This window comes from Schistocerca serialis, chromosome 1 (assembly GCF_023864345.2).
Source record: "Schistocerca serialis cubense isolate TAMUIC-IGC-003099 chromosome 1, iqSchSeri2.2, whole genome shotgun sequence".
In the NCBI taxonomy this organism is placed as follows: Eukaryota; Metazoa; Arthropoda; class Insecta; order Orthoptera; family Acrididae; genus Schistocerca; species Schistocerca serialis.
Genome location: NC_064638.1, coordinates 36,635,290 through 36,655,534, shown reverse-complemented (window position 1 = coordinate 36,655,534; position 20,245 = coordinate 36,635,290). Strand labels below are relative to the sequence as shown.

At 39.1% G+C, this 20,245-nt stretch overlaps 1 protein-coding gene across 5 annotated transcripts in view; it reads right to left on the bottom strand.

The window, feature by feature from the left end:
* LOC126461263 (uncharacterized) overlaps positions 1 to 20,245 on the bottom strand; it is a 211,736-nt gene that overhangs the window by 36,022 nt on the left and 155,469 nt on the right. For 2 of the 5 annotated variants that reach the window (XM_050095985.1, XM_050095986.1), the window contains exon 6: positions 3,041 to 4,501. The exons of 1 other annotated variant lie outside the window; for it this stretch is intronic. In XM_050095985.1, coding sequence (XP_049951942.1) covers positions 4,419 to 4,501 — 83 coding nt within the window. In that variant the 3' untranslated portion in view covers positions 3,041 to 4,418. Of the gene's footprint in view, positions 1 to 3,039; positions 4,502 to 20,245 lie in introns of those variants that run through there. 2 more of the 5 variants (XM_050095982.1, XM_050095984.1) reach the window with 2 other exon arrangements.

Below are 20,245 nucleotides of genomic sequence, written 5' to 3'. Positions count from 1 at the left end.
TAACTAAACAAGTAGTGGAATTCTACGAAAATCGAAGTAAAGCTAAATTTGAGACAATAAAATGGATTGCTGCTATAAAAGAGGACATGAAAGAGGCAGATATAAAACAAGATGAAATTCAAGACAGAAAATTATTTAGGCAAAAAATTCATGACTGGGTAGTTGGTCAAGCTGAAAAACCAAAGAAAACTGGAACCACATGGTCTGATGAAAGGAAAAGAGCAGAGAGAAAGTCTAAAAGAAAATAACTGAATGCCCCGTGATTGTACTTCGCGTGGTCCAGTAGGGCCCAAACGTGAATAATAATTATATATATATATATATATATATATATATATATATATATATATATATAAAAACCCACATCCTTTCGTCTTTCCCTCTCCTTCCCTCTTTCCTGATGAGGCAACAGCTTGTTGCGAAAGCTTGAATTTTGTGTGTATGTTTGTGTTTGTTTGTGTGTCTGTCGACCTGCCAGCACTTTCATTTGGTAAGTCACAACATCTTTGTTTTTAGATATATATTTCCTACGTGGAATGTTTCCCTCTATTATAACCATATATATATATATATATATATATCTAAAAACAAAGATGATGTGACTTACCAAATGAAAGTGCTGGCAGGTCGACAGACACACAAACGAACACAAACATACACACAAAATTCAAGCTTTCGCAACAAACTGTTGCCTCATCAGGAAAGAGGGAAGGAGAGGGAAAGACGAAAGGATGTGGGTTTTAAGGGAGAGGGTAAGGAGTCATTCCAATCCCGGGAGCGGAAAGACTTACCTTAGGGGGAAAAAAGGACGGGTATACACTCGCACACACACACATATCCATCCACACGTATACAGACACGGAGGATGCTAAGTTCACCCAACCTGGATATCCAGGTTGGGTGAACTTAGCATCCTCCGTGTCTGTATATGTGTGGATGGATATGTGTGTGTGTGCGAGTGTATACCCGTCCTTTTTTCCCCCTAAGGTAAGTCTTTCCGCTCCCGGGATTGGAATGACTCCTTACCCTCTCCCTTAAAACCCACATCCTTTCGTCTTTCCCTCTCCTTCCCTCTTTCCTGATGAGGCAACAGTTTGTTGCGAAAGCTTGAATTTTGTGTGTATGTTTGTGTTCGTTTGTGTGTCTGTCGACCTGCCAGCACTTTCATTTGGTAAGTCACATCATCTTTGTTTTTAGATATATATTTCCTACGTGGAATGTTTCCCTCTATTATAACCATATATATATATATATATATATATATATATATATATATATATATATATATATATATATATATATATATATATATAAAATGAAAAGTGTAGTGTTTAGAAATGCCAAGGATACTAACAAATAAATAATATTACAGTCCTGTTTCATTAAATGTAAACATGTTTATTATATGCTGTGCTTTTATTTGGAACAAAAACAAAAAAACAAGTCTTCCACTTTTCACAGACAGTCTTCTTAGCAAGTAATTAACAAAGCACTTCATGGGGGAGGCTAGTATGCTGATGGTGGGGAAAATGTAATTAAAAGATTGTTAAATATTTTAGTATTTCCATATGTTGTATCTAAAAATTGGATACAATATGTGAAAACACAGCTATGAGATTCATCTTTTATCTGGAATATCTCATGCAACAAAAATTTAGTACTTAAAATGGCATTTACTCTTTAGGGAGAATATTATAAAATGTGTGTAGTTAGTGAGTTCTTCATAGTGTGTCATATCTTTTTACTAGGTGAAAGTTCATAACCTCTCATTTATAACTGGCTTTTGATTATACAGGGTGTCCCAGAAATGTTATACTACACTTCAAGGTTTTACGGAAGGTGTGTCAAGGAAGAAATCGAGGATAGGAATACGTGTCTGGAAACGTCATCCAGCAACATTACAGAGCCTCTAAGTTACAGGTGCTGGCCTGCCATTAGGACCACTCCTTTGGCAGCAAATTTGACTTTGCACACTGACGGACCACAGGCAGAGTATCCAGCAATGTTGTTTGTTATTCAGTGATTGTGATCGACTGGCACGATTGATAGATAGACTATCTCTCCTATGAATATGATGCTCTGCTGCCTCGGTTGACGATGCTTTCAGACACTGATATCCATCCGCAGTTTATTTTTCCCCTGTATACCAAGAAACAATGAATATTTTAGGAGGTTCCAGGAAATAATACACACTGTGCATGGAAACCTGTTGTGAACCGTCATTCAATGAGGCAAGAGAGCATCGCATTCATGGGAGACAAAGCCTTTCTACACAGAATCTAGCTCCATCTTCCCCACTGACAGTCAGTTATGATAACTGAATAACATTCAACATTGTGAGCTGGTCTGCATAAAAAGTGTACAAAGTCACATTTTCTGCTGAAGGGATGGCCTAGTGGCAGACAGCAGTGTCTGTAACTTCCATGCTCTGTAGCAGCATTGAATGACACTTCTGGATACGGGTTCTTGTCCTCGATCTGTTATTCGAGACACCCTCTACAGCTCGAAGTTTGTAGCAACATTTCTGGGGCACCCCGTATAGTTTTATAGATCTTCTTAACATGGTGCTGATAGGGTCCACCAATGATAGACATTTAAGAGCAGGGATCTGAAAAGAGTGAATAATGAAGAGTACACAGGTGCAAACACTGAAACCAAAAGGGGATAAGTTGTTATGTAAGCATAATCTAGTCAAAAATTTTAAACAGAAAACCTGAGTGCAGAGGGTACCATCTACATTTTAGATCTGTTTTTCTGTTCATTATTAACAGGTAGCAAATATTCCTGTGTTTTTATTAAGTTTCTCTTCTTGTATGCTAGTTTTCTACATGGCATAACAGGTTTTAAATACTCATTACGGCTTTGTATCTTTAACACTTGTCTTTATGATGGATAAAACACAAAACAATTGAATCTGGTAGTATACACATTTTTTTCAGATTAATGTGCTCTGAGATTATTTAGTAGTTCCTTGAACACCTGCCATGTAAAAAACAATAAAGCTAACAAGTAAATTTTAAAGCTTTTTATAATTTTATCATTTTTTTGCTATGTATATCACTAGTTGATAATGGGCAACATCAACACTTTTTGAATCATTGTCATAAGGCAATTTTATCTAATTTTTCTCTACAAATCAATTTCAATATCTTCACAGCAGGTTACAATAAACACCAGAATTGCAGTGAATTCCAAGTTTTATTGAGAGCCATTGTTCACTGATTCCTTATTTAATCTGTTTTGTCATATTTTGCTACAGTCATACATTTACTTATATATTTTGGAATGTACTTTGTCCATTATTTAAACAATGAATGAAATTTACACCTTGTTTAATTCTTTGTTTGTTGGACTTAATTCATGTGGAGCTAACATGTCAATAATGTTACATAGGAGAAAATTGTAACAAGCATTTATATTAAGAGTGTACATTCACTTTCTAGTATTAAAAAAATTCAGCTGTTGCACATTCTTGATGTAGCTCTTAAATAACTTCTGCAAAATTTAACTGTGTTGCATTGTTGATTGCAGCACATTCCTGTGAGACTGCAACATGATAAATGCGATCATCTCTAAATGGAATGTGTTGTAGTGTTAAACAAATTCCTATACAGAGGATAACAAAAAATATACCAACAAACTTCGAGGCATTGTGCAAGAAATTGAGAACAGAAACGTATATCTGGAAATATCATCCAATGGTGTTACAGAGTGCCACTATGCTTTACCAGAAAACAATTTAACACTAATGGACTGCAAGCAAGACCTGATAGTATTCAGAATGTCAGGCAGTGTCTAATACAGCAACACCTGACGCCACAGTGACACTGCAGGACACTAGACGTGGTGACTTCAGTGTTACAATTTATGTTTGCTATTGAGAGGGTAGCCTACTGGCAGTGTTTTCACCTGTAGCTTCAACACTTTGTAGTTTCTTAAATGGTGTTTCTGAGCATAGATTCCTGTCATCAGTTCGTTCTTCAAGATGCCCTCTGAAACCCCATGAAGTTTGTCACTCTATACCCTGTAATGTAATTATGTTATACAAGGCCGTGTACAAATGTTTCAAAATTTATTTTATTTTATTTTTTTTGCCTAAGTTTACACAATGGGGAACACTGAGCCGAATACTTTATATATTCATTGGAGTCCTCACAACTTAACCTGAGACTGTCTCATGTTTTTATGAAGATGGAGCTTAACTATAATTACCAAAATTTATCAACAGAGGCCTGTGAACAATACTTTCCACACACATCAATGGTGTGAAATTGCTGATGTTTTATTGTTAACATGCTTTTGACCAAAGATTTTAAATAAATATGTGATACTTTATCAGCAATATACAAATGTGTACATATATATCTGTAATAGTAGCTGATGTGACTTCTTGCCCTTATAATTTCTTTATATTATAGTTATGAAAGCTGTCTGCAGTCATTAATATATTGTAGCCTTTTATATGTTTTGTACAGCTTCATCAACATGTAGGTATATGGCACTGAAAAAGAAGTAACACAAGATCAGTTCTGACAGCATCCGCATATGTTTGTTGAAACAATTTATCACAAGAGAACTGTCAATGTTTAAACAAAAGAAATGTGTTAATCACAGTGATTACACAAACACTGCAGAAAAGGGATCTTTCTTTACTGAAATCTTATTCATCCTCATAAAGACAATTTACCCTAGATGATAAATGTTAGGCTTAATAAGATCCTCTCATTTTCAAGTAATATCGAATTGTATAAAATTTTTGAGCTTTTGACGCCTGTCACTAAAGTCATCTTCAGAGGTGAAACAACTTACTTTAAAGATTAACACAGTGTCCAACTCTGTAGGCAAAGTAGTATAGTCCATAAATTTCCACAGGTAAGATGAAGTCACAATGTAGACAAGCAATGTACAACATATATGATTTGCCAATCCACACCAATCACTAACAGAACCCAAATAATTTTCATAATCCTGCTTTTAAAAAAAAGTTGTCTTGAACATAATAAAACAAAGGACTAAGATTATATCTCTCATGGCAAAGCACTTAAAACACATATTTAAGGTAAATAGTCATAACAAGAACAACACTGTGGACACTTTCAGATATAATTGCCAAATGATACTTCATAACTTCAATGGAAGAGACAGTATTTCACCAATATGGCAAGATTCTTTATTCTTATTCTTTTAAAAAAAAAAAAAAAAAAAAAAAAGGCGGGTGTTCCGTCCCGCTCTTAAGGTTCAGGAAATGTTACGAACCAACTACAGCCCAATACACGTTTCAGATTGCCAGGTGTATGCGGTATTCCCTGGGAACGTTACAATATTTATAGCTGCACCATCACAGAGCTATATGGGACAGTCACATGAAAACTCAAAACCCACTACAACAGGACTATGGAATGGTTCCATTCAAAAGTAGTCACCACACAAATTAAGACATTTATCCTACTGGGAGACAAGACAATCAATTCCTATTATGTAGAATGCAGTCAGCCTATGATGGATTCACAACTGCACCCACTGTTGCACTTCCTCATCCGAATTAAACTGATGTCCACACATCTTTTCAAGGTTGGCAAAGATTTGAAAATCACATGGTGAAAGATGATGTAGTGTTCCCCAACCAAATTACTGAAGTGTAGTCTTTGACCAACTGACAGTGTGAGGGCAAGCATTATTGTGCAACAGGATGATTCTGTCTAACAACATTTCTGGACATTTTGACTTTATGGAGCATCACAGTTTCTGCAAAGTGTCTTCATAGTGCTGCACTTTGATTGTTGTTCCTAGTGCTGCACACTGATTGTTGTTCCACACATGGTGAAGTCGTTGAACAGAGGGTCCACGCAGTCAAAGAAGTAGGTCATCATAACCTTAATGGGACTTGCGTGAACAGCTTTGGATTTCTCTAGTGGGGAGATGTAGGATGTTTCCACTGTTGGCTTTGCCGTTTGCCCTTGAGCTGTTAGACAGAATCATCCTGTTGCACAATAACGCCCATTCTCATCCTGTCAGATGGATGAAGGCCAGGCCACACTTCAACGATCTGGTTGGAAAACGCTGCAACATCTTCTGTACAGCCCAGATATGTCACTGTATGATTTTCGCATATTTTGTGGCCTGGAGAATGATATGCATAGGTGTATGTTTGTCAGATGAGGAAGTTGAATTGAATTGAATTGAATTTGAATTGAATTGAATTGAATTTTATTTGATCCTGTAAGATTACATCGTGTACAGTAAATGTACATGTAATATAGGACATGTCAAAGTATTAAAATTGTTTATCAATTATTTTTCTACACCTTTAGCTTACATTTTTACATCACTGATAATGAGTAACACTATATACAAATTTAATGGCATAAGTATTCTGCAACACTGTAAAACTCTTTTTCAATGAGATAGTCTTTAAGATTCTTTGTAAATTCGTTGTGAAGTACACTATCTTGCAGGGTTTTGGGCAGACTTCTTAGTAGTCTGATACCAGAGTACTGGGGTCCTTTTTCTAGCATTGCCAGCCGGTGGGGTATGCTCCGTACTTCATTCTTCTTTCTTGTATTGTGGGTGTGTACACTAGCATTTGTAATCCAGTCCTCACTACCTTTTGTGATGTACATTATTGTTTTGTATATATATAATGATGAAAAAGTTAAGATACCTAAATTCTTGAAACAGTTTCTGCATGTTTCAGAGGTCTTTCTTCTTAAAATGATCCTAATTGCTTTTTTTTGTAATGTGAACACTCTTTTTGTCTCTTGTTTGTTTGAGTTTCCCCACACCGTCACTCCATACTGTAAGTATGGTTCGAAAAGTCCATGATACACTGTACACAGAAGGTTCTTGTCTGAATACTGTGATAGCTGCATCATTAAGAATATGACAGAGCTCAGTTTCTTACAGACTTTATTAATATGTTTTTTCCATTTCAGTTCATTATCCACAAGAATACCTAAGAATCTAGCAGATTCTACTTCTTCCAGCCTTGTTCCGTCAACCTCTAAATCCATGTCTACAGCCTTTTCCTTGTTTTTAAACACTGCATACATAGTCTTTTTTAGATTTATAACCAGTTCATTTTCCAACAGCCATTGAGCTGTTACATTTGCAGATATGTATGCTCTTCTCTCAAGCTGTTCCATATTTTGGTCACTATTTAGTATTGTCATGTCATCAGCATACAATATTTTCTTTTCTTCCTCCTCAACACCTATACCATTAACAAATACATTAAATAACAATGGCCCCATTACCGAACCCTGCGGCACTCCATATTTGATGGATTTGGTTTCTGATTGGTACGAGTTTCCTAATGATACATACTGCTTGCGGTTGCACAAGTATGATTTTATCCATTCACCTGGTTGCCCCCGAATGCCATAGTTGCTTAATTTTTGTATCAGCATTTCATGGTCAATGGTGTCAAATGCCTTTGAAAGATCCAGAAACATTGCAGAGACAACCTTTTTCTCATCTAAGGACTGTAAAATGTATTCTGTTAGACTGACAATTGCTGATTCTGTAGATTTACCCTTTGTGAAACCATGTTGTGAGGTCATGAGAATGTTATGTTTGTCCAAATAGTTAACTAATCTGGTATACATAAGCATTTCTAGGATTTTTGAGAAACCTGATATCAGTGAAACTGGTCTGTAGTTGTTGGGATCATCCTTACACCCTTTCTTGTACACTGGCACTACCTTCGTTATCTTCAGTTTTTCTGGAAAAATTGCATCTCTGAAAGAACAGTTTGCTATGTTCAGCAGTGGTGTTATTATCTCCTCACATACCAGCTTTATTACATGATTTGATATTTCATCATCACCAGCTGATTTCTTGGACTTCAGTTTCTGTATAGTTTTCCGCAATTCATCTTCCGTGACTGGTCTTAAGAACATAGTACTGCATGATCTTTTTGGTACCTTAATACCCTTCTGTTTTTGACTATTTCTTTCCAATTTTAGGTTTTCTACTACACTGATATAGTTATTATTCAGTATGTTTGCTATTTCCATACCATCTGTGACCACTGTGTTGTCTACTTTAATTGACCTAATACCTTCTTCTTTGTTTGACCCATCTTTTTCCTTTCTTTCAGCATTGATTGCATTCCAAGCTGCCTTTGCCTTGTTTTTTGAGTTCGCTATAGTGGTGTCAATTGCTCTTGCTTTCGCTTCTCTTATTGTTTTTCTATACTTCTTTTTTAACATTTTATAGTTTTCAGCTTCGCCCATCCGTCTCACATCCTGAAGCTTCCTTCGCTGTTCTAGTATTTCACTTGTAATCCACTGTGTTTGATCTTGATGCCTTTCTTGTCTCTTTACTTTGGGAAATGCTACATTAAAATGGTACTTAATTGTTGAAATAAATGCATCATATTTTTCATTTACGCTCTGGGCCTGTAGGGTTTCATTCCAGGTTTCCTTACTTAACATTGTTCTAAAGATGGTGATATTTTGTTCACTGATGATCCTAATTTCTTTGGTTGTTTGTTTTGGTTCTGATACTGTGTCATTACTTCTGCAAAAGCTGATTAGTTGTCCATGATGATCAGATATTTCTGTCTGAACTACTTGTGACTCATAGTTACACATATTAGTAATTATGTTGTCAATAATTGTCTCACTTTGTGAAGTCACTCTTGTTGGTGCAGTTATTGTCACTTTCATGTTATGCTGTATTAACAATTCTTCAAAATCCTGTCTTATTTTTGTGTCTTTTCCCATGTCAATGTTGAAGTCTCCACATATAATAAGATTTCTCTTCATATTCATTCTCAATAAGCTAGCAACTTTTTTTAGAAAGATGCTAATATTGCCACATGGTGACCTGTACACACAAAACACTCTAAAATCCTCTGCCACTATACCAGTAACTTCAAAGTCTTTTTCTCTAGCTATGGGAAATGTAGCACCTTCACTGTTTACATTCTTTGATAGAGTACCTGTTTTAATATATATACAAACGCCACCACCCTTATATTTAGATCTGCAGAAGTAACTAGCTAGTTTGTAGTCCTTTACTGCCACATTATGTATTTTACTTTCAGTTAGTCCATGTTCACTTATGCATAATATGTCTGGTCTTACTTCACTCAGGAGTACTTCTGCTTCTAATTTTTTGTTACCAAAGTATTGAATATTTTGATGAAGTACTTTTATGTAATTTTTCTTTTGTTGGTTTACATGTTGTGAGCTGTATTCTGGGGCAAATTCTTTAGTATCGTCTTTTTTTGTATGGTGCTTATATTTTTCTTTTCCAGCTGGAGTGTATGATTTTTCATCCCCTTCAGGCCATATTAGTTTCCCTTGCATCTAATGATTTTGCAGACATCTGCAAACATTCTGCTGAACGTTACAGACCCCAGTCTATTTAAATGCAAGCCATCCTTCGCTAGTGAGTTTTTACATAGGAATTTGTTTGGGTCTATAAAAATTGCCCCAAGACGATCACATTGTTCTTTAAGCGCACAGTTTATTTTGGCGATATATTTTTCACTCACCAACCTTCTGTTTATGATTCCGCTAAGTATCAGACGAGATCCTGCATACATATTTCTTGCAGTACGAATCATGTTTCTTGTTTCGCTTGCCATTTCTTCCTCACTGCTGCTCCTTAACGAATTCGTCCCAACATGTATAAACACCCCATTATAGTTATGTCTTGTTTCAGAATCTGGTTCTGTAGTATCTTGTCTTGCATTTACCATATTTTTAAAATGTTTACCGAGTTGATGCGTTCTAATACCAGGTCGTACGTCGATCTTGCAATTGGGGACAGCGATATTCTTCAGCAGCGAATCGCCAATAATTAAAAAGTCATTTTCCTTTTGTTGCGTATCTGTCGCCTTGTTTTTCCTTTTGCTGTATGTCACCACCTTCCATTTATATTTATCTTCCGGTTTTTGGCTTACTGAGTTTACCGAGACATCCACGGGAACACTTGAAATGTTGTTTTTAAAGTAGGATCGGTCATTCGTATTTTCGCGATCTTCTTGCTTTTCCGTTTGATGACTTTTACACACACAGGACTTCTTTTCTTGTATTAATGTATCGTTTTCTTTCTTGATGTTTGAAAGTTCGGTTTTTAATGCCTCAATGTCACTTCGTAGTAACTTTATAATTTCGTTTTTTGTATCAACTGCACTTACAAGATCGGCCGTTTCGTCACGTAAACAACCGTGACATGTCCACGGAAAATCATCGCTGACGAACTTTAGATTTACTTTCGCGCACTTTTCGTGTAACCAGAAGTTGCATTTGATACACAGAATACCCTTCATCACACGCTTTTTACATTCTCTACACGAAGAACTGTTCATTTTTTGCCTTTTTAACGAGAGAGAAGCGTCACTACACTTTCCTATCGGCGCCATCTTGCAAGAGGGGGTGCAGGTGTGGATCTGTCAGTGATTAACTGCATTCTACGAAACAGGAAATGGGCACCTCGTCCCCCAGTAGGTACATGTCATGCATATAGTGATTACTTTTGAATGGAACCACTCAGTGGTCCCATTATGGGGGGGTCACTTTTCAATTGACTGTCCCTTGTATGTGCTGAATATACACACCACATGAAACACAGGAATCTGTGGAATTTAGTATGCAAGATGAACACAAAATATAGTTTGAAAAGATGAGAACCTTGTCTGATGTGACAATGTATTGTGATTAAATTATAAGAGAAAGAGCCGAGATTCGATTACAGTGCTATAGTTTCAACAGAGACATGTGTTCACACTTTGGGTGGTCTTTGGATACCAGCTGGCAACAAAGAATCATGTTTGTGCTTGCACGTGGAGGAAAGGAAGGTGTGAATTATCAATTCTGAAGGTAGCGCTGATGCATCATACTCTGAAAGTCACATAATGCCGTGAGGAGCTGGATCTGCTGCGGACTCTGCTTGTTCACTCACATACATAAAACACCATACCAATACCAGCAGTCAGCAGTTTCACTTCTGAAGACATTGCTCGTGGCCCCAGCCAAATGTTCAGTTTTAACTGAGTTTGAGACAGATTGATAACCAAGAAGATTTTATTCACTCACACTCCTGTGGACAAATGCTGGATTTCATAATGGTTAAAATACTGGCCTTATCCTTTGACTGGATTAAGCTCTACACCACCATTCCGATAAGGATTTCTTATGATTTTTTCTTCATTCTTGTCTAATTTTCCTAGTGCCTCATCTCTGCTAACTATTTCAGTCATTGAGACAAGTTTCAGTTTTTAGAGAGGAATTAATAATATCAATCTAAGAACTTGATGAACTTAATCTGTTTAGTAAGACAGCTTAGGAAAATACAGAACTATGACTAAATGTACCATAATAGTGTACCAAAGATATTTCTTTTGAGGCACCTAAGAAGCAGGCAGTTTATTGAAGTGCATGAAACATGTTATAGTCTTAGCTCATTATGACTTCTCCTGATATGTCAAAAGGATGACACAGATGGGAAACTACCTTAAAAATGAAAGTGACATCCCACGCTGACTAATTCATCTACCTTTCTCTATTCCTCCTCATCTTTCTTTGATCTGATCCTGTCTTTCTGATACTGCAGATATCATCACTCATGTACAGGGTGCGTCAAAAAATTGTATACACACTTTGAACTGCCATAGACAATTTATTTCCTGTTCTACAAGGTTAAATATCTGTGAGAAAGTAATGTTATGTTTCTTCAACGGGTGGCAGCAGAGGCAAGGAAGTAACTGCAACATGGCGGACGTGCGTTTGAGCTTTGAAGCGTGAAAGCAGATAAGTAAGTGGTACTGGAAGTTTGAGAATGTAGCTGAGGTTTGAAGACAGAGGAGAAGTGAGTATGGTACAGAACCGCCTTCAAGGTTAACAATTACACGTCTATGAGACAAATTCGAAATTCGTGGAACAGTGTGTGATGTGCATAAAGGTCGATCAGGGTGACCTCGTACAGCTACAAGTGATGATTCCACATCTGTGGTCTTGGATCTATTTCAGCGTTCGCCTCAAAAATCTTCAAGGCAAGCGGCACGTGAGAGTAATGTAAGTGCTAGTAGTGTGCTACGCATTCTGAAGAAAGGCAAGTTTCGTGTGTACATTCCAAGGCTGGTGCAACAGCTAAGTGATGACGATCCAGATCAAAGGTTAGAATTTTGTGAATGAGTTCAGGAGATGGTAAGACGTGAACCGAGATTTATGGGTAGCATAATTTGGTCAGATGAAGCCCAATTCAAACTCAATGGAACTGTTAATAGGCACAATTGTGTGTACTGGGCTGAAGATAATCCTCACATTACAGTTGAAAAGGCTGTGAATTTACCTGGTGTAAATGTGTGGTGTGGTTTGCCTGCAAGGGCCTTTCCACTTTGAAGGTACTCTTACTGGATAAATGTACCTAACAATGCTTGCTGACCCCATATTCCCTGCCATTCTTGCATTATACAGTAATGATGAGTTTTATTTTCAACAAGATGGCGCCCCGCCGCACTGTCATAGGGACGTACGAGCATACCTGGAACAATGTGCCAGGCCAGTGGATAGGACACAGGGGACCAATCGAGTTTCCTGCATGCTCTCCAGATCTCACGCCACTGGATTTCTTCTTATGGGGCACAGTAAAAGATGAGGTGTACAAAAGTAAACCACGTAACCTGGACACACTTTGAAATGAGACTCAGGCAGTGTGCGCAGAAATCTCATTGGACACTTTGGTACGATGTACAGAATCAGTGGTGACTCGTACTCAGAAATGTATTGATGCTGAAGGCCACCAATTTGAACATTAATCACATTTGGAAAGTACATTTATTTTTCCAATTGGACTTTCAGCTTTCCATTTCCAGAAATTTAACATTGTAGAACAGGAAATACATTTTCTATGCAGCTTCAAAGAGTGTATACAATTTTTTGATGCACCCTGTATATTAATTCAGTATGTACTCTTATGTACTCTACCTCTTGCTCATTCTGTTTTCCCCATAAGCCTTCAGAATCTATTAAAATAAAACCACATAACTTTTGTCCTCTGTAGATTTCTCCAACTGATCTAGAATTATTTTTTTAGAGGCACCCCCCCCCCCCCCCCTGAAAAGTTATATCAGTCACATGTAAGTAGAGGGCATTTATCTTTTTTCACATACGAGGCAACTTATTACCATTTAATACTTTAGTGTCTAGGTACCGTTCTAACCTACCATTCCCCTATTCGGGAAAAAGTGGTTAACTGAAAAATACTTATATTTTCTTCTCTTACTTTTCATTAACAATTATTGTTGCATGTCATTTTGCACTTTTCAAGAACCTGTCAGCCATCTATAACACTTTCTTATGCTCTTTCATGTTCACATCTTTGCTGACATTAAAAGCAAATGTAGTTTGTTCAGGCATGACGTGTTTGATTACCTAAACTTTTACCCTCTTACTGGATGTCTATCCTTCTTACGTAGCACAAAGTAGTTGTTCGAGATTTTTTGTGGTACGTTAATATGACTGTTATGTAATTTTGTACTCAAAAGCATGCACCAAACATATAGTGATATATTATGTGTAAATTTGTGGTAATCCAAAACCAAAACTTGTTGGAAAGAAAACTTTGCACAACTACCAAGCACAGAAAAAGATTTCAAAGATGTGAACTTTATCAAGAAAAGTGTCAAGTAGCAACTATATGTGAAAACAAGAACTGATAAAATTTTAATTGTGGATTTCTACGGCTTATAATGGGTAACGCTCAGACAACAGTCTGAATAGGAAAGTGTGTGGAGCAGAACATCAGTTTTCTCTTCTATGTGAAACAAAACAAAGTCCGGGAGTTCTGTCGATATGAAAGTTGTATACATAAAAAGAGACCCTGTTACCTTCTTTTTTTTTTTGTTACAAATGCTTGCCTCATGGGCAACTTAAGAAATGACACTTGATCCACTGTGCTGTCCAATATGGTACATGTGTTACAACCCCTATTACAGAGTCTTGTATTCGGACGTTATCTCAATGTGAGTAGTTGGCCTAGATGAACTCAAGTTAATTATCAGAGGTTTTTTTTATCAGTCACCTGATTCCATCATACAATTTTAGAATTATTCAAAGAAAGTCTATAATCAGTAGTGTGGAAATACCAAGAGCATGTAATGTTACATGGAGGCAAGTTTAACCTACCAAGTATAGACAGGGACATACACAGATTCTTTGCAGATAGTACGGACAGACAGTTTTGTGAAGTAGTGTTGAATATATTTTCCAAAAACTGTCTGGAGTAGCTAGTACGACAGCCCAAAACAATGGAAACATTTCAGACCTTGTAGCTATAAACGGGCTTGAACTATTTACAGTGTCGGTATAGAGATGGCCATTACAGATTATGATGTTATTACAGTGAGACTGGTTAATAAATCCATCAAGAAGGATAGGAGAATACTGGTACTAGAAGGTGCAGATAAGCAGTTGTTAGCAGCTCACTTACATAATGAATGGACATCATTTTTTCCCATTATGACAGATGTAGACGAAATATGGGCAAAGTTTAAACTGATTGCAAATTGTGTTCTGGAGAAGTGAGTCCCAACAGCACCAGGTGGATTGCGGACAGAAAAGACCCACCTTGCTTTAGCAACAAAATTCAGAAAATGGAGAGGAAGCAGAGATTGTAACATTCTAGGTTCAAAAAGAACTTGCAAATGATCAAAGGAAAAGTTAGTAAAATTTGAGCATCTGTAAAAAGATTGGTACACAAAGCACACAAAAACTTCCACCATTATCTTAGTGAAGGATCTTGCTGAGAACCTGAGCAAATTCTGGCCCTATGTAAAATTGTGAAGGCTTCTATGGAATCACTCACTGACCAGTTTGGTGTGGCAACAGAAGACATCAAAAGGAAAGCTTAAGTTTTAAATTTTGCATTTAAGAACTCATTAATGGAGAAGGATTGTATAAATATACAGCAATTTTACCATCCCATAGAGCCCCATATGGAGAACACAGTAACAGGCATCACTGGAATAGAGAAGCACCTGAAAGCATTGAAAATAAATAAGCCACCAGGACAGTTCTGTTTTAGAGAGTACTCTACGGCACTGGTTCCTTAATTACCTGGCATTTATCACAAATTTTTTGCCTAGTGAAAAGTTGCAACTGACTGGAAAAAACCACAGCTGACTCCTGTATATATAAAGGATGAAAGAATGGACCTGCAAAATTACACAACAATATCCTTAACATCGGTTAGCTGCAGTTCTGAGTTTGAATACAGTAAATTTCCTTGAGACAGAAAAGCTTCTGTCCAAAAATCAGCACAAGTTTAGAAAGCACTGCTCAAGTGATTCTCAGCTTGTTCTTTTCACATATGACGTCCTGCAAACCATGGATGAAGGCCAACACCCAGATTCCATATTCCTATATTTCTAGTTTTCTGGAAAGTGTTTGACATGGTGCCCCACTGCAGACTGTTAATGAAGGGCCATGTGTGGATTAGATTCCCAGATATGTCAGTCATTCAAAAGACTTATTATGTGGTACAACCCAGTACATTGTCCTCAATGGTGAGTGTTCATCAGTGACGAGGTATCATCTTAAGTGCCCCAGGGGAAGTGTGATAGGATTCCTCATATTCTCTAAATACATCTGATGGACAGGAGGAGCAGCAATCTGACTGTTTGCTGATGATGCTGTGGTGTACGAGGAAGTGTTGACATTGACTGACTGTGGGAGGATACGAGGCGACTCAGACAAATTTTCAAGTTGGTACGATGAATGGCAGCTTGCTATGAATGCAGATGACTCGGGAAAAAAGGCCCAAATTTTTAAATGTGGTATTGGTAGTATACTGCTTGACACAGTCACATTGATTAAATATCCATGCAACAGAGCCAAGTGATACGAAATGGAATGAGCACATAAGGGCAGTAGCATGAAAGGTGAAAGGTCAACATCAGTTTATTGGAAGAATTTAGGAGAAGTGTAGCTCATTCATAAAGAGAACACTAGTGTGACCCATTCTTGAATATTGCTCCAATGTTTGGAATCTCCCTCCCTCCCCATGTCGGATTAAAGGAAGACATTGAAGCAGTACGGCAGCTAGGTGCTGGATTTGTTACCTGCAGGTTCAGTAAACAAATGAGTATTATGGAGATGCTTCGTGAACTTAAATGGGAATCCCTGGAGTGAAGACAATGTTCTTTTCATGAAGTACCAGTGAAAAAATGTAGAGAACTATGGCATCTGATACTGATTGCTGTTAATATACACTCCTGGAAATTGAAATAAGAACACCGTGAATTCATTGTCCCAGGAAGGGGAAACTTTATTGACACATTCCTGGGGTCAGATACATCACATGATCACACTGACAGAACCACAGGCACATAGACACAGGCAACAGAGCATGCATAATGTCGGCACTAGTACAGTGTATATCCACCTTTCGCAGCAATGCAGGCTGCTATTCTCCCATGGAGACGATCGTAGAGATGCTGGATGTAGTCCTGTGGAACGGCTTGCCATGCCATTTCCACCTGGCGCCTCAGTTGGACCAGCGTTCGTGCTGGACGTGCAGACCGCGTGAGACGACGCTTCATCCAGTCCCAAACATGCTCAATGGGGGACAGATCCGGAGATCTTGCTGGCCAGGGTAGTTGACTTACACCTTCTAGAGCACGTTGGGTGGCACGGGATACATGCGGACGTGCATTGTCCTGTTGGAACAGCAAGTTCCCTTGCCGGTCTAGGAATGGTAGAACGATGGGTTCGATGACGGTTTGGATGTACCGTGCACTATTCAGTGTCCCCTCGACGATCACCAGTGGTGTACGGCCAGTGTAGGAGATCGCTCCCCACACCATGATGCCGGGTGTTGGCCCTGTGTGCCTCGGTTGTATGCAGTCCTGATTGTGGCGCTCACCTGCACGGCGCCAAACACGCATACGACCATCATTGGCACCAAGGCAGAAGCGAATCTCATCGCTGAAGACGACACGTCTCCATTCGTCCCTCCATTCACGCCTGTCGCGACACCACTGGAGGCGGGCTGCACGATGTTGGGGCGTGAGCGGAAGATGGCCTAACGGTGTGCGGGACCGTAGCCCAGCTTCATGGAGACGGTTGCTAATGGTCCTCGCCGATACCCCAGGAGCAACAGTGTCCCTAATTTGCTGGGAAGTGGCGGTGCAGTCCCCTACGGCACTGCTAGGATCCTACGGTCTTGGCGTGCATCCGTGCGTCGCTGCGGTCCGGTCCCAGGTTGACGGGCACGTGCACCTTCCGCCGACCACTGGCGACAACATCGATGTACTGCGGAGACCTCACGACCCACGTGTTGAGCAATTCGGCAGTACGTCCACCCGGCCTCCTGCATGCCCACTATACGCCCTCGCTCAAAGTCCGTCAACTGCACATACGGTTCACGTCCACGCTGTCGCGGCATGCTACCAGTGTTAAAGACTGCGATGGAGCTCCGTATGCCACGGCAAACTGGCTGACACTGACGGTGGCGGTGCACAAATGCTGCGCAGCTAGCGCCATTCGACGGCCAACACCGCGGTTCCTGGTGTGTCCGCTGTGCCGTGCGTGTGACCATTGCTTGTACAGCCCTCTCGCAGTGTCCGGAGCAAGTATGGTGGGTCTGACACACCGGTGTCAATGTGTTCTTTTTTCCATTTCCAGGAGTGTATATTTTGCACATGTGGGGTATGAATGTAGATGTAGAAGGAAGGAGTCTTCCAGGGGACCTCATCCAAGATGTGGAGGCAGCTTGTCTGTGGCTGTGCAGGGTGCAGTTATCTGCATTTTGTGGCTCACATTGCACCAACAATGCCTGTAACATGGGTTCTGAGGCCATCCTCAGTCCAAACAGGTGGCTGGTGGAGGTGGTTAAGACTGCTAGCCACACACGTGGGGTGCAAGCAGAACTCACAGTTCACAGCGTTGTTCCCAGAGTTGATCAGAATCCTTTGGTTTGGAGCCGAGTGGAAGGTCTCAACCAAAGGCTTCATCAAGCCTGTGACGGTCTTGACTTCGGATTTCTAGGCCTGCATTATCGTGTGGGGATTTGCAGGACTCCCCTTGATAGGCCACAGGTGCACTACATGAAGGAAGCAGCTACTCCGGTAGCAGAGCACTTGTGGAGTGCACGTGAGGGTTTTACAGGTTAGACCGTATTCTGAGGTACTCTTATGAACACTCGCCAGTCAATACACATTAATGGGAGTCAGATGGCGTTCAGAATAAAAAACACTTCAACTGCCAAAATTTATCAGTAAACTCAACCCAGATTGAATACATGGGTTTAAAGCTTTGTAGCATTTATTACATTCAGCTTACAATTGTATACAACACATCAAATAAAAGAGCAGCTCAAACAATTTTATTTGTGTACCTCTGTGCAAAGGGAGAGTACGAAATGATCAGGAGTGACTGAAGAACATGCTGAACGAGTGAGAGTCTCTCATGCATAGCCTCAAGAAATCAGTTCAAAATGCTAGTCCTGAATTAACAGTTCCAGTGACATTTGTGTAGAGACTTTAAAGGAGACGTTTACAACTACATACTTATCATTTCAACTTGTTACAAGCTGTAAAGCCTACAGACTATGGTTTACGTGCCAACTTTGCAAATGAAATATTGCTGCTTTTCTAGACCGTGTCTTGTCGTCTTCAGTGATGAATCGACATTTCACATAGTCGGGAATGTGAACACAAATAATCTGCACATCTGGGGGTCAGAAAATCCACACGAGATGGTACAGTTGCAACGATTCACCTAATTGAATGTTTTTTGAGTCATATACTGACAGAAAGCTTATGAACCTTTTTTTCATTGAAGCAACTGTGATTGGTATTTCTTAACTTTATGGGCTAGAACTATTGCTCTTTTCTCTATTGGAAGATGCTGAATCACAGAACCTCACTGGAAGCAAGATGGTATGCCGTCTCACTGGCACAACTCAGTATGGGAGTCGTTAAACAACGCTGCACCCGACTGCTTGATGGTGAGCAAGGGGCCGGATAGCAGAGTGTGATTTGCATAGCCTCCACGTTCGCACATAATAACGAAGCCATGGACATTTTTGACATTTGGGGTTCCATAAAGGATCATGTTGCTGTTAGCTTATCCACCCGAGTTTGGGAGCAGCATTGTTGCAACAATTACTCTAGACACACTGATCAAGATTTGAAGAGAATGCGCTTCTTGACTTCACGTCTGATGAATGGCGCTCACATTGAACGTTAGTAAGAAAAACTGTTTGAGTTGCTCTTTCATTTGATGTACTATTTATAAGTTAAGTGTGATAAACGTTACAAAGCATTAAAATCAGTACACACATTTTGAAACACCCTGTATTTGTAACAAAGTTCCCAAATTTACTGCCCTCCAGAAAACGTCTGACACTGAAATTATTCTTGGGACCGAGAGCTGGCTAAAACCCAAAGTGAAAAGCTCTGAGATATTTAGTGAGTCATGGAATGTATATTGGAAAGGCAGATTAGAGGCCATAGGAGTGGGAGTGCTCAGCATTGTGGATGACAAAAATATTGCCTCCACTGATGTCAAAACTGAGGGTGACAGTAAAGTTATATGGAAACATATAACCAATTCCAATTGACAGTTCTAGAGTCATTCAAAGACAGTCTACCAGCAACAGTGTGTAAATACCCAGATCATGAATACCAGTTGCAGATGACTTTAACCTACCAAGTATAGGCTGGGATGTCTATGGATTCATTGTGGGGGCTACAGACAGACAGTCACGAGAAATACTCTTGAACACTTTTCTGAAAACTGTCTTGAGCAGTTAGCTTGGCAACCCACACATTAGTATTTGTAGCTACAAATAGGTCAGACCTTATCGAAAATGCCATAACAGAAATGGAGATTAGCAATCATGATGTCATTATAGCAACGATAATTACGAAAAATAATAAATCAGTCAAGAAGGCTAGGAGAGTGTGTCTGCTAGATAGAGCAGATAAGCAGTTGTTATCATCTCACTTAGACAGTGAACTGACATCACTTAGTTTCGGTAAGATGGATGTAGAGGAATGATGTGCAAATTTTAAGGAGGTTGTAAATTGTGGTTTGGCAAGTTATGTGCCTAGTAAATGGATAAAGAATGGAAAAGATCCACCATGGTGTAATAACAAATCTCGGAGGATGCTGAGGAAGCAGAGGCTGTTGCACTCTCAGTTGAAGAAAGAATGTACAAATGATGACGATGGAAAGTTAATAGAAATTCATGTGTCTGTGAAGCATACAACAACTACCACCATCACACC